Source organism: Siphateles boraxobius, unplaced genomic scaffold, assembly GCF_051911475.1.
Source record: "Siphateles boraxobius isolate OS27281-9 unplaced genomic scaffold, OSU_SipBor_1 48, whole genome shotgun sequence".
NCBI classification, from domain to species: Eukaryota; Metazoa; Chordata; class Actinopteri; order Cypriniformes; family Leuciscidae; genus Siphateles; species Siphateles boraxobius.
In genome coordinates this window covers 1,882,937-1,896,361 of record NW_027509119.1, presented here as the reverse complement: position 1 = coordinate 1,896,361, position 13,425 = coordinate 1,882,937, and the positions used below count along the sequence as shown (strand labels likewise).

The following is a 13,425-nucleotide window of genomic DNA, read 5'->3' as shown; positions in this document are numbered from 1 at the left end:
AATACAGACAGTTTCAAAGCAGCTTTATAGAGATAATAGGAAATTACAGTAACAGAGATTGTTTTGGCTTTATAGCAGCTCTAGAATAAAGTTATTGTCCAGCTAAAGTTAGTTTCACTTCTGTTGTAAAGATCATCACCCAGCAAGCAATTTTGCGTTCAAAAGATGTCTTAATAGGCGTCCAAACACAGTCCTGACGTCTAGTGAAAATTTAATAGACGTTTAAAGCATAGCCCAAGAATAGACTAGTCATTAATTAGATAAAGAAATGAGTGAAGAAATGAAACCAAACACGTTGTAATCTCTGTTGACTTTGCTTACATGATGGAATATCATACATCTCACAAGTTATTTAGGCAAAAACAACATGTAACCAAATTCAAGGTTATTTTGGCTAGAAGTGTGTTACTCATAGCCGGACTATAGTTAACAAGGTTTGAAATTAACTTTTTCACTCACCGGCCAATTTGGTGAGTTACTGGCCATTCAGAACTTCTACTAGCCAAAAATTAATAAATTACCAAGATTAACTACGTAACAGCTGTATGTATTATACAATTTGGATTTCATACATTAATTTATTTTTCAAACAATATCCTGTCACCCAGCATCTCCTCTTCCTCTTTCATCCTTTTCACCAAAAATGTGTTTTAGGTTGACAGATCAATACAGAACAAAGAACACCAAAACTATGTAGGATGTTGGAAAATATCAGTCTTTTCTGTTCACCAAATGCTTTTTAATCTCCACTATTGCGTTAATGCAAATGAACATTTATACACTCATCACGCCGGTGATCATTTCAAACCCTGATGGTGAAATGACGGCTATTGCTTGCGGGGTAGATATTAAGTTAGGGGCATTACACTGTTACACGACACCGTTTTAACTATAAACAAAGAAAACTTTGAATGTTTTCTGGCCGTTCACTCACCCAAACACACCTGACCTGACCTGTCGTTGTTCTCATGAAGTGTGTGTCGTCCACAGACACTCTCCCGAGAGCCCACGGAGGACCAGCTCTCGCAGGACAGTGAGAATCTCACTGTAGAGACCTGTCTCGATGAGACCGACACCGACAACGCTCGCTTCAGCAACGCCAAGTGAGTCTGACCGCTTCAGTCCCCTGCTTTATACACTGCAAAAAATGCTCTTCTTACTTAGTATTTTTATCTAGTTTCCAGTCCAAATATCTAAAAACTCTTATATCAAGATGCATTTACTAGAGGAGTAAAAGGCTATACGATATTAAGTCTTGTTCTCTGGGGAAATAAATCAAAATTTAGTGAGTTGATGCTTAAAAAAAGCAAGATTATCTGCCAATTGGGTAAGAAAAATAATCTTAATTCAAACGGAAACAAGATTTTTTTTCTTGTCCCATACAGCTAATGTTGCTTGTTTTAAGCAGAAACTCACTTTTTTACTTTTTTAATCACTTTTTTACTCATCTAGTAAATGCATCTTGATTTTCAGAATTTTTTGATATTTGGACTGGAAACAAGACAAAAATACTAAGTAAGATTTTTTTTTTTTGCAGTGTATTGAAGGAGGGGTTTTGGACCAATGGTATTTCAGTGTGGGTTATTATCCTGCGGGATAGAAACCAGGAGTCCAAAAAAATGCCTATATTTTTCCGCCATTCATGACTAAATATCCCATTTCTTCGCAGCGTGGTTGAGTTGGAGACACTGGGTGGTTTTGCGAAGGCCCGTGACTTTAGCAGCACGACTCTGTCTTCTGAACTCACGCTAGATCTCGATCCAGAACCGTTTTTCAGCCAACACCCTCGCCGCTCCAGAACCGCCAGCGAACTGCTCTCCGACAGGTGATCTATGACATTACTGTACGATCCTCTGCTTATTAAAGGGTTCATCTCAGGAAAACATGTCTGGATCAGTTAGAAATGATATTTTGAAGAAAGTCTGTTTTATGTCTTCTATTAGCTTCTTTTCATTGTATAGCAGTTTGAGCTAACAGTTTAATTTGATGATCCACTTTAGACATCCTACTAACTACAACTGCAACTACATGTCAACTTATTCTACTAACTAACCTAACAGTCTACTAATACTCTAATCAGAGTTAGTTGACATGTAGTTGCAAAGTTACTTGTAGTTAGTAAAGTGTCCAAAGTGGACCCAGTTTGGGATACAATAAATGTATAAATTCAGCATTAAAAAGCAGAGCAACACACTACCGTGATGCATAATTAATTAAATCATTTTGTCAGATTACAGTAATGAGAATTTGGGAGAAAATGTGTATTAATGGTGTTAAATGTGCATTGAGTAATAATTAGGAGGATCTGTTGACAGAAATGCAATATAATATACATAACTATGTTTTGAGTGGTGTATAAACACCTTACTTAATGAAGCGTTATGTTTTTATTATCTTAGAATGAGCCATTTCTCTCTACACACACCGCGGGTCTCCTTACATCGACATGTTTCTACGGTGGCCCTGAGCAGACAAACGCGTTTCCTCACTATGTTGTTCTTCATGCAAAGAAGCGAATAAAACACTGACACAATGATAAACAAGTAACAATAATATTCACAATAACATCGTTTTACTGAATAATAAAGTAAACATAATTTCTTAATTTATCTTTGTAAAGAAACCTCATTGTTAAACTGGCTACTCACTGCTGTCTCAGACGACGACATCACTTCCTGTCGGCCACCATAACTTCTGTTGGGTGCAATTCACAATCTCACCACTAGATGCCGCTAAAACTTACACTGTACAGGCTTAATTTTCTTTATGTAAAATGAATAATTTGGTGTCTCTGTATTCTCTGCCTCAGGCCCTTCAGTGTCGAGGAGTTGATACAGTCTCGTGAGTTTTACTCGACCCAGAACCGACTGCTGAAGCTGGTGTTCGCGCTCTATAACGTTCTGGCGGCTCACTCCGAGCTGGTGTGTTATTTCATCATCGTGCTCAATAACCTGGTGACGGCCTCGGTCGTGTCGCTGGTTCTGCCGGTTCTGGTGTTTCTGTGGGCGATGCTGTCGGTGCCACGACCTTCCAAGAGGTTCTGGATGACGGCCATCGTCTACACTGAGGTGGGCGGGGACACGCACGACATTTATAAAACTGGCTTGGTGATTTAATGCTCAGATAGTAAAAAAAAATTTTTTATTTTATTTAATTTTTTACATTTTTAGATTATTTTTGGTTCATTTTGGTTCAACTACCTTAGTTAACATGAACTAAGAATGAACAATAGTTATACAGCATTAATTAATCTTAATTAATAAGCGCACTGCATTTCATTTAATGCTTCAGATAATAAAAAAAAATGTAATAAAATAAACTTTTTTCCCATTCTATTATTGCGATACTCTTAAGTATATGCACTGTTGATAAAAATGCTAAATTTGGTGTTACATTGTGTGTGTAAATGAATAGTCTTGGTGCTGAAACCCAAAGCACAGGACAATAGAGACACCAGAATAACAATATTCATGATTCTGAAGCTGAAAATACACAATTATTTCAGATGAATATGATTGCACTCTTTCACTGACTAGATATATTTACACTTTATATAATACTGGTAACAAGACATTTAGCATTATCAGGACACAAATATTCCCCCATTGCATTATTATACATTATATTCATTATATATAGTAGCTTATTGTAGTTCTGACACTAAAACTCTGAAAACTTGATTTTTTTCTCACACAGTAATTTAATTTTTATTTATTTATTTATATCCACAATACATATTGTTGCATTTTTGTATTGCGATATATTGTGACACATTATATATTATTACACCCCTAATATTAAATGCTTTTTTTTACATTTTATTTTATATAGATTTTAACTACTTTTTAAAAGTAAACACTTATACAGTTCATTGAACCTTTAGACCAAATCTTTAATTTTGTTTAATTTTGTAAAGTTAACTTGGTGATTTAATGTTTAGGATATATAAAAAAAAAATCACATCATATTTGAGACTCAATGAAAATAATATATAGATAATCTATTAAACCTGAGTTGAAGCTTGATCTAGAAATATTACTATAAATATAAAAGCTAAAGATTTGGAAGCTGAAAGACACATGAAGCCCGAGCTGAAGGTGGACGTTTGTACAATTACTGTTTTCTAAAAGACTTTTACTTGCTAAAAACATCTCAACTATCAATCACACGGCAGAAGGCATAAAGTGTGTGATAGTTTTGATCATGTTTATCATTCAGAGGCATTAGAAGTTTGCGCATTAAATATGATACAGCAGGCTTTATAGAGTCTAAAAGAGCTACTTTTATGAAAGCTTTAAAACGTTGCATATTAAACTATTGCATTTGGACTCGGACTGCACGATATTGAAGAAAAATGTGATATTCGATATGCGATACGATAATGCTTATTGTGTCAAATAAACTTAAATTATCTTTAAAATATCTTTAAAATTATACAACCTACAAGCGTGTTTCACATTCTTTTTGTGACAAGAAAACATCCCTACAACTTCTGTGTGTATCAGCTCTGATCAGTGTTTTACTGTAGCATAAGAAGTGTTATTTTAACATCAGTGTAAAGAACGGGGTTCAGGGTTTCAGGTTAAACGTCATTAGGATTATTTAACAACAATTGTTAATAATGTTGTTAAATATGTTGAATTATATATATACTGATTCTTATTAAAGCTACAACAGTTATTCAGACGAGAGCAGTGAGTGATTTTCTCTTCGTCTTTTGCTCACGATCCCAGTTATTATATACACATTTGCGATATTTCTATAACTTTGATATATAGTGCAGCCGTATAATAACTGATGTTTCCACAGGTGATGGTGGTTGTCAAATACCTGTTCCAGTTCGGCTTCTTCCCGTGGAACAGTGAGTACGAGCTGAAGTTGAATGAGGACAAGCCCTTCTTCCCTCCACGGATTCTGGGCCTGGAGAAAACCGACAACTACATCCGTTACGATTTACTTCAGCTTCTGGCGCTCTTCTTTCACCGATCACTTCTCCAGGTACTCAGACTCGCTGCTCAACTAGCTCAACTCTCAGTGAAGGCACGGCTAAAAGCTATACAGAGTATTCATGTGACACTTTCCGTGAATTGTGGGTGTAACTTCCGTTATGCTGTCAACAGTCAGTGAAAGACAAGCTCTATGGACGCAATAATATATATTTTTTAAACTGTGTACAATGACATCACATTATTCTACTCGCCCTCCAACCATTGAATATTAAAAGGACATTTAAAAGTTTAAACAACAGAACATGAATAATCCCAGAAGCGTGAATCTTTCCACAGCAAAATCTGACGGTTAAATATCACTGTGGTAATCTGTATTATGTAACATACGTTGCCTTAATAAATATATTTTTTATTTATTTAGCTACTTCAGCATTGCGTGATACTATTTCAAAGTGATTTCAGTCAGTTTGACAGATAATAAATTGTATTTACCTGTGAAAACAAACCTGGAAAGCGACGTGAGAAAAAAAGAGCGATTCTTCGTGCATTCCAGTGAATTATTAATGGAATTTATCGTAAATTTAAATCATTGAGAAAAGAGCTCTTGTTATAGATATTATTGTTGTAACATTTCACGATAAAATAGCAAGTGTTGCGTTATTCTCGTGTTATTCTTAAATAAATCATGAAAGAAAACCGATAGCTCATTGAGTCACGCTGACGGATCAGCTTTATTTGTTGGGCAATTATGATTAGAAATGATTCGTTTCAGTCTTTTTGAATGGAATTTCCCAAAACCGGAAGTGCCGCCCATTATTCAAAACGCAGTAAACTCGTCAGGAATAAGGTGGATAGGAATAAAGTGTGTTTTAGGCATTTTGGAACCCGTTAGAGGGCAAAAGTCTGGTTTTTGAAAGGAAAAACTGCATTTCTCCAAAGGGAAAGTTATTTTTAACGATAGTTTGTAAACCTCTAAGGTTGTTAATCGATGGGATTTGCTTCTGCTGAAACATTATTTCAGCTCAGTTTTAAAGTAATTGTGTTTAACAGCAGGATTTGTGGTGAAAAACTACATTACCCATGATGCTGTACCATAGACTGTAAAAAAATATGGACGTAGTGTCGATGACGTCACCCGTAGGTTTCTGAACAGCGTTATTGAAGCCTAAAGTGGGCGGAGTCACTCGTCGCCATCTTGGAAGCGCGTCACAGTGCGTCACTCCCGGATAAACGAAAATGGACAAAATGGCAGGACGTGGGTGGAGTTGATGAATTAAAGTTAAAGTTCATGTTTTTGCCCTTTGAAATACTATAATAGTTAAGACATAACTAACCGTGAGACTATGTGTATTGTGATGCATTATTATTCTCATGCAGTAACTTACAATATTTGCTCTGAGCGTGTGTGTGAGTGTGACAGTGATTAATGCGTATACAATGTTAGTCAGCGCGGCATCGCACGTCAAGTTCGTAGAGAGCTTTATTCAGTCCATTTTAAATTCTGATAGATATTACCTAAGAAGTTCAAGTAATGCACTAGAAATCCGCGCTCATTTAAGGGACGGAGAGAAAGCACTGACACCTGCAGGATTTAATCTGACGGTACTTTTTATTGAACACTAAAAAGTTAAATAAGCATATTATAGTCTATCTGTTCCATAAGATCAACGGCACCGCAGAACGAGTGTGGCTTCTATATCTTAGACATTTTTAAATCTGAACTCCAAAAAGCAACGATATTGTCAGACATCCATGAGTGCATGTTCACAGAGGAAAACAACTGAAAAACAGCGCTGGTTGTTCTCTCGATACTCGACAACGTGGAGTGTACAAAAAAAGTACAAACACGGCAGAGATGACAAGTTCAGCAGCTGGAATCAGCTGAGGTGACATGATGGCTAACAGAGAGCAGACAAACGCCAGTAACAGCAGCGGCAATCCACCTGTCACTCAAGTGGCCACGCCCTTAATTATGCAGGACTTTAAGGCTTAATATAATTTAAACAGATGAGTTATAAAAACAATTCACCCCCCTCACAGTTGTCACGAAGGGCAAAATTAGCTGTATAGACCAAACCAACTTAAGACACCAGGCTGTAAACATATTTTTTTCTGCTGTAAAGTTGGGCATTTTAACATGGGGGAGATACAGATTTGACTCACTTTTGCTGCCAGCCTCAAGCGGCCATTCGATGAATTGCAGTTTAATTCACTTCCGCGTTGGTGTCAAGAGTGAGAGACAGGGAGGTTGCCTCTTGTGCTGTACAGAAAATTCCACCAATCAGAGAGATGTTTTGTGCAGTTTTGAACCCATTAAAGTGCAACAGTCGTGTTCCTAAGTAAAAACTGCATTCGTTTTCTCCATAGGCAAAGTGATTTTTAACTATAGTTTAAAAACCTGTTACTGTGAGCTATGAGGTTGTTAAGCCGTCAGCCCACATTATTTCAGCTTAGTTTTGAAATAATTATGTTTAACAGAGGAATTTTTGATGTGATGTAGTGTAAACCAATGAGATCTTTATAACAGTATAGCAGATTCTGACATAAAATGCATATAAATATCAGTCATCACTCTATATCTTCCAGTAATGTTATTATTTCAGCTTAGTTTTGAAATAATTGTGTTTAACAGTAGAATTTGTGGTGAAAAACTACATTACCCATAATCCTATACAGAAAATACCACCAATCAGAGTCGAAACAAGCAAAGTGCTCCAAAAGTTCTCTTCAGCTCCCATGAAGCACTGCGAATGACGTATCACTTCGGCCTCTCAAAATACTGAACTATTTGTTGATATATATATATGTAAATTTTTTAATAAACTTAAAATTGTTAAGTTCACAGTCTTGTACCTTTGTTTTTTTTTTTTTCTGAAAGTGCTTTTTCTTTTTTGCTGCTTCAAATCAAAGTTTGTAATGTTATGATTTTCCTGGTTCCTGATTAGTTTGGTTCATTGCTTATAACGCTTTAACAAATAGTTTATTAAAAACCCTATGAGAGAAATTGATGGAAATACTTCCGTAAAATATACAGTTGTTTTCTTCACGGTGTCGTTTCTGTGCAGACTTATTATATACAGACACTGTTTTTCTTATGTTATGGTTTGTAATCCATCTTGATACACATTTTTGGGTAACACTTTACAATAAGGTTCATTAGATAATGCATTGACTAACAGGAACTAACAATGAGCAATACATTTGTTACAGTATTTATTAATCTTTGTTAATGTTAGTTAATAATAATACGGCTGTTCATCGTTTGTTCATGTTAGTTCACAGTGCATTAACTAATGTTAATTAGTGTGCTAATGCTAATGTCAAAGCAGCTTTACAGTGATGATAGGAAATGACAGTAACAGTTTGTTTGTAAAGTGTTATCCACTTTTGTCTTTGCCTCGCTCAGCGTTATGGCCTCTGGGACCGAGAGGGCCCTCTGGAAGACAAGAGCAATCGTTCATCAGCGGAGAAGAGCAAGAATGAACGAGATGAGAAAGTCTTTCAACTCTCGGATGAAGAGGAGCCCGACACAGAGGTTACGTCCCCGACATCGTCAGCAGAATCACCGACCGACACACACACACACACCACAGAAACTCTCCACCCGGACCCCGACACACACACAGAAACACTCGAGGCCGCGAAGGAGGAGGGGAAGAAGAAGAGTCGCTTCCTTCGCTTCCGCAAGAACAAATCCTCAGAAACAGGTCTGTTGAAAACTGGTGTTGGAATCGAAAATCGATTCTTTACTCTGGAATCGGATATGGAAGCTTGTTTTCCGGCACAGAATAAAACATTTTAAAACATAATTGCGACTTTTTTTATCTCACAATCTCTGAATTACGAGATATAAAGTCAGAATTGCATTTTTTTATAGTCAGAATTCAGAATTCGGACTTTTTTCCTCAGAAGAGTTAATATCTCACAATTCTGACTTTATAACTCGCAATTGCAACTTTATATCGCAATTCTGAGATAATAAGTCAAAATTGCGAAACGTAAACTCGCAATTGTGAGAAAAAAAGTCAGAATTGCGAGATTAAAAAAAAGTCGCAGTTACCATTTTTATTTTTTATTCTGTGGTGGAAACAAGCTTCCATTGAAATCAGATTCCTATTATAAAATTAAAATCTCGATTCCGCTTATCGATTACTGTGTTCGCACTTTAACGTGATTCTAAGCAATTCAATCACACTTTTGTCCTGTGCGCCGCCTCTCATATAGTGTGTGATACTGAATTGAGTTCTCTTTTGCGCTTGAACGAACAAATGCACTCAAAATCGTCAAAATATCCTCACAAGTGAACATTAAAAGTTGGGAAACAAATCAGATGTGTAACAGTATATTAGATCCGTGCATTCAGTCTTAAAGTGACAGGAGCCTAATAAACCTGCTGCCGTCTGTGTCATTAATGTTGATGAAACAGCAGAAGATAAAGAGAAAATCTCTCTCTGCTCTTTACTGAATAACTTTAGCAACTTTATTTTTACAAAATCTGTTTTATTTATAAAAGGAATACTACGTAGTGTTATTTTACAGCGGATTTCAATTTCGTTACCTGAACTTTCTTTAGTTATATTTATGTGCTAATTTGTTTATTTGTTCTTATTTTATTACTGACTGTTTACTTGTCTTTAAAAGTGTTGCCAACTATTAAAAAGTAGCTTAATGTCGCTAGATGACGTAATGCAATATACAATATAATATATAGCTGCATGTCCAATAAAGCTGTTCTCATTTGCATATTTTCTGTCAGATGGAACGAGTATGATATAGTGACTGACTACATGTAAACCAGCAGTCGCTAGATTTGTTGCAATCACTTTTTGAAAGATTTTTTTTTTTTCGCCTAATGGGTCTAAAGAAGTCGTTAATATAACGACAGTCACTATTGGCAACACTGTTCTTTAAAAATATTTTAAATTTTATAAGTTAGGCTAGTATTTTTTGCTGTGGTATTTTTTTTTCATGGTATCCAGCTACAACAAAATGTTTGCAAAAAGACGGAAAATTTATATGTTTGATTTCGAAAAATTTTTATTTTATTTTTACTGTTAATGGAACCTGGGTATCGATAAGCAGAATCTGAAAATCGCTAAAATCAACCCTACTTATAAATGATTAATACCTAAATTATGTTTATAATATTGTTCTGAGCCTGATCTGTGTGTTATTTTGAACAATCCCGTCACAGACACTAAACAGAAAGAACCCAAGAAGAAGAAGAAGAAGAAGTCAAAGACGAAACGCGGCGAGGACACCAGTAAAAAACTCCTGACTGCTGTTGAAGGAAAACTCAAAGGCCTTTTCTTATCCATGTAAGATTCCTGTTGCTTTTCTCTCAGCAGCGTATCATAGTATCGCTGTTTGTTGTTGTCCAGCTAGAGCAGGGGTCTCCAACACGTCGCTCGCGAGCTACCAGTAGCTCATGGGCTCGTCTTTTGCGCGCTCAAGTTCGTTATTTCAAATGTAGGAAGCTCACAATTGAAGCGACGCACTAATTTTTTTCCAGATGAAAAAATCCATTTAAACCTTGTCATTGTGGAGAGCGCAGTGCATGGTTGCATAGCAACGACAGACGCCACGGGAAAATCGGACCGAATTTTACTATTAATAATATAAGATAAGCTAATGTGCATTGTAAACGAGAGTACATTTTTAATTTGACTCATTCTTTTTATAAAAATGATTTAAAGGCTTAAATATGCGAGGTTTCTTTTTATAAATCTTTTTTTTTGTCAACTTTATTTGAACTTGTACATGTTAGTAGATAACACGTCGCAAGACACTCCTTTAAAATCTGGCCATCATTTTTAATGTTGTTATTTTAATGTTTATGTAAACAAGAAGTTCATACTAATGCTAATTATATTTGTAATTTGCTGTTTTTCGACGTAAAACTTATTGAATTGATTTTATTGTGTAGTATTAGTACTCTTTGAACAGGATTCTGTGATAACCATGATCATTTTGTTCACTATAATTATGAAATTAAATTGTCATGCCATTTCATCTCTAGTTAAGATGCACTATAAAATCAACTATAATTATGTGGGGTTTTTTACAGTATAATATGCAAAGTACAATTTTCTATAAAAAATTAATCTGATTCTGTTCTTTTCTCTGACATTTAAGGGTGACATATATATGCCTACAAAAACTCTTTTAGGTCTAAAACAGTTTAGATAGTTGTAAATATGAGAGTTATGAGACATTATTTAAGAGATTTAAGCATTGTATTACATGAGTAGCTCTCGGCCACTATCTTTCAAAAAAAGTTGCTCTCAAATGAAAAAAGGTTGGAGACCCCTGAGCTAGAGTCAGAAATTAACATTTCCATTAATTGGCAATATTTTCCTCCACAAAATGATTTTTTTTTTCTTTTTTGCATTGGAATGGCTTTGTTTTCTTTCTTTTTTCTTTTTTTTCTTCTTTTTTTTGCTTCTAAAGGCAATTACTAGTGATGATTGAAGCTCTTCGTGAAGCTTCGAAACGTTTGCGATTCATGTTTCGAACCAGGGATTCGGGACGCATGTCAAAAGGCTTGTTCGACTTGAACCGTTGCTGCACAGACCGATCGGTTGATGACATCAAAGTACCGCGAGAGCTATTCAAAAACATAAGGAGCCGTCTGCTCTCTAATCGCTCTCGCGGTACTTTGATGTCATCAACCGATCGGTCTGTGCAGCGCCGGTTGAAGTCGAACAAGCCTAAACTGTCGAAGTCATGTGATTTCAGTGAACGAGTCTTCGTTACGTCATCACTGTTTAGAAACGTTAGAAATGTCAATGTTTCGCCACTAGAGGGCGATGATCTCCGTGAACCCATGAGCCAGTGTCTAGTTATGATATTTACCTGATCTCGGATCAGTTTTATGCATTTGTAAACATTCAATGACACGTTTGTATAATAAAAAGAAAGTAAATAGTTAAAAGTCTCTTACTGTGCTGATTTACCAAGCTCTCAATAAAACTATCGAAACAAGCACCACAATATAATAAAATAACACGCATTATAGAGACACTTACATTTAGCACTATTATAATTTGTATGATTTAATTGCATTTAAAAGATTAAACCCTTAATTAAATATTTGCAATTGTTTAGTTTTTTTGCTGTATTTCCACTGTTTAAAAACAATATATATTTTGAATACTGATAAAGTGATGATGGTAATTGATATATAACATGCAGTATCATGATCCAGTTGAATATAATGTCTTTGCTGATTCACAGGTCTCTGCTTATCTCGTTGTGAAATGTCATATTTAAGTTTTGACCATCATTCATGTGTTTTGAACTCGTCCACGCAGAGTGACGAGTGTGTACAAGCCGAGCTGTAGATTCTTCCAGAACATCTTACATGCGGAGTATCAGACGGCCACTGATGTCTACGCTCTCATGTTCCTCACGGACGTGGTGGACTTCATCATCGTCATCTTCGGTTTCTGGGCTTTCGGAGTGAGTTCAGAAAACTCTGACTATGATAATCCCTAGTCAAAGAATCCTAAAGGAATGCCTTGCAGGATTGGCATAATTTAGTATTCTCAATATGTGACTCTAGACCACAAAACCAGTCAAAAGGGTCAATATTTTGAAATTGAGATGTATACATCATCTGAAAGCTGTATAAATAAACGTTCCATTAATGTATGGTTTGTTGGGATAGGACAATATTTAGCCGAGATATGACTATTTGCAAAAAAATGTAAACATTGGGAAAATCGTCTTTAAAGTTGAGCATTTTTGTTCGCGATTTTACTGCATTCGGGTAAAATGCAATATAATAATATAACCTGTATCACAACTTTTACCCCTCGGGCTTACATGTTTAAGGGTACCATTCTTAAATATTGACACATTTTGACCTCAGACCCAGCTCTCATTCAACCTTTCAAAGATCCACCCCTTTTTGTTTTTAAACCTATGAAATAAATTGGTTAGAGACAATATATTACCAAGTCCTAGACAGACACCTTTGGCTCCCCTCAAACATGGATATTACCCTTGTGGTAACTGTGCTCAGTGCCACAATACGTGGAAAACAAACACGTTCACACATCCTAGAACAGGGAATTATTTTCCAGTAAAAGGGGTTATCACATGTAACACTAAAAATGTTATATATATGCTTAAATGCACATATGATATGATCTATATTGGCAAAACTATTCGCCCTCTGAAGCAAAGAATCAGCGAACAAAAAAGTTCAATAAGACGAAATGATATGAATTATTCTGTTGCCCGCCACTTTAATAACCACTCACATCCTCTATCCTGCATCAGGTTTCAGGGAATAGAACAGGTTACTTCTCAGAGAGGGGGTGATGTAGACAGGCGACTATGTCAGAGAGAGCTATATTGGATTTATATGCTAGAAGCTCTACAACCACTGGGCCTTAATGAGGATTTTGATATGAGTGTGTTTCTTTAATCTCATTACTATAGACTATTCCATGTTTTATGATTGCCATAG

At 35.8% G+C, this 13,425-nt stretch overlaps 1 protein-coding gene across 1 annotated transcript in view; it reads left to right on the top strand.

Moving 5' to 3' along the window:
* The window catches only part of piezo1 (piezo type mechanosensitive ion channel component 1 (Er blood group)), a 169,587-nt gene that overhangs the window by 141,007 nt on the left and 15,155 nt on the right, over window positions 1–13,425 (top strand). The window contains exons 35-41 of the mRNA XM_077201492.1: window positions 991–1,103; window positions 1,670–1,825; window positions 2,810–3,068; window positions 4,810–4,998; window positions 8,356–8,656; window positions 10,144–10,267; window positions 12,263–12,410. Of these exons, the coding sequence (XP_077057607.1) occupies window positions 991–1,103; window positions 1,670–1,825; window positions 2,810–3,068; window positions 4,810–4,998; window positions 8,356–8,656; window positions 10,144–10,267; window positions 12,263–12,410 (1,290 nt within the window). The remainder of the gene's footprint in view (window positions 1–990; window positions 1,104–1,669; window positions 1,826–2,809; window positions 3,069–4,809; window positions 4,999–8,355; window positions 8,657–10,143; window positions 10,268–12,262; window positions 12,411–13,425) is intronic.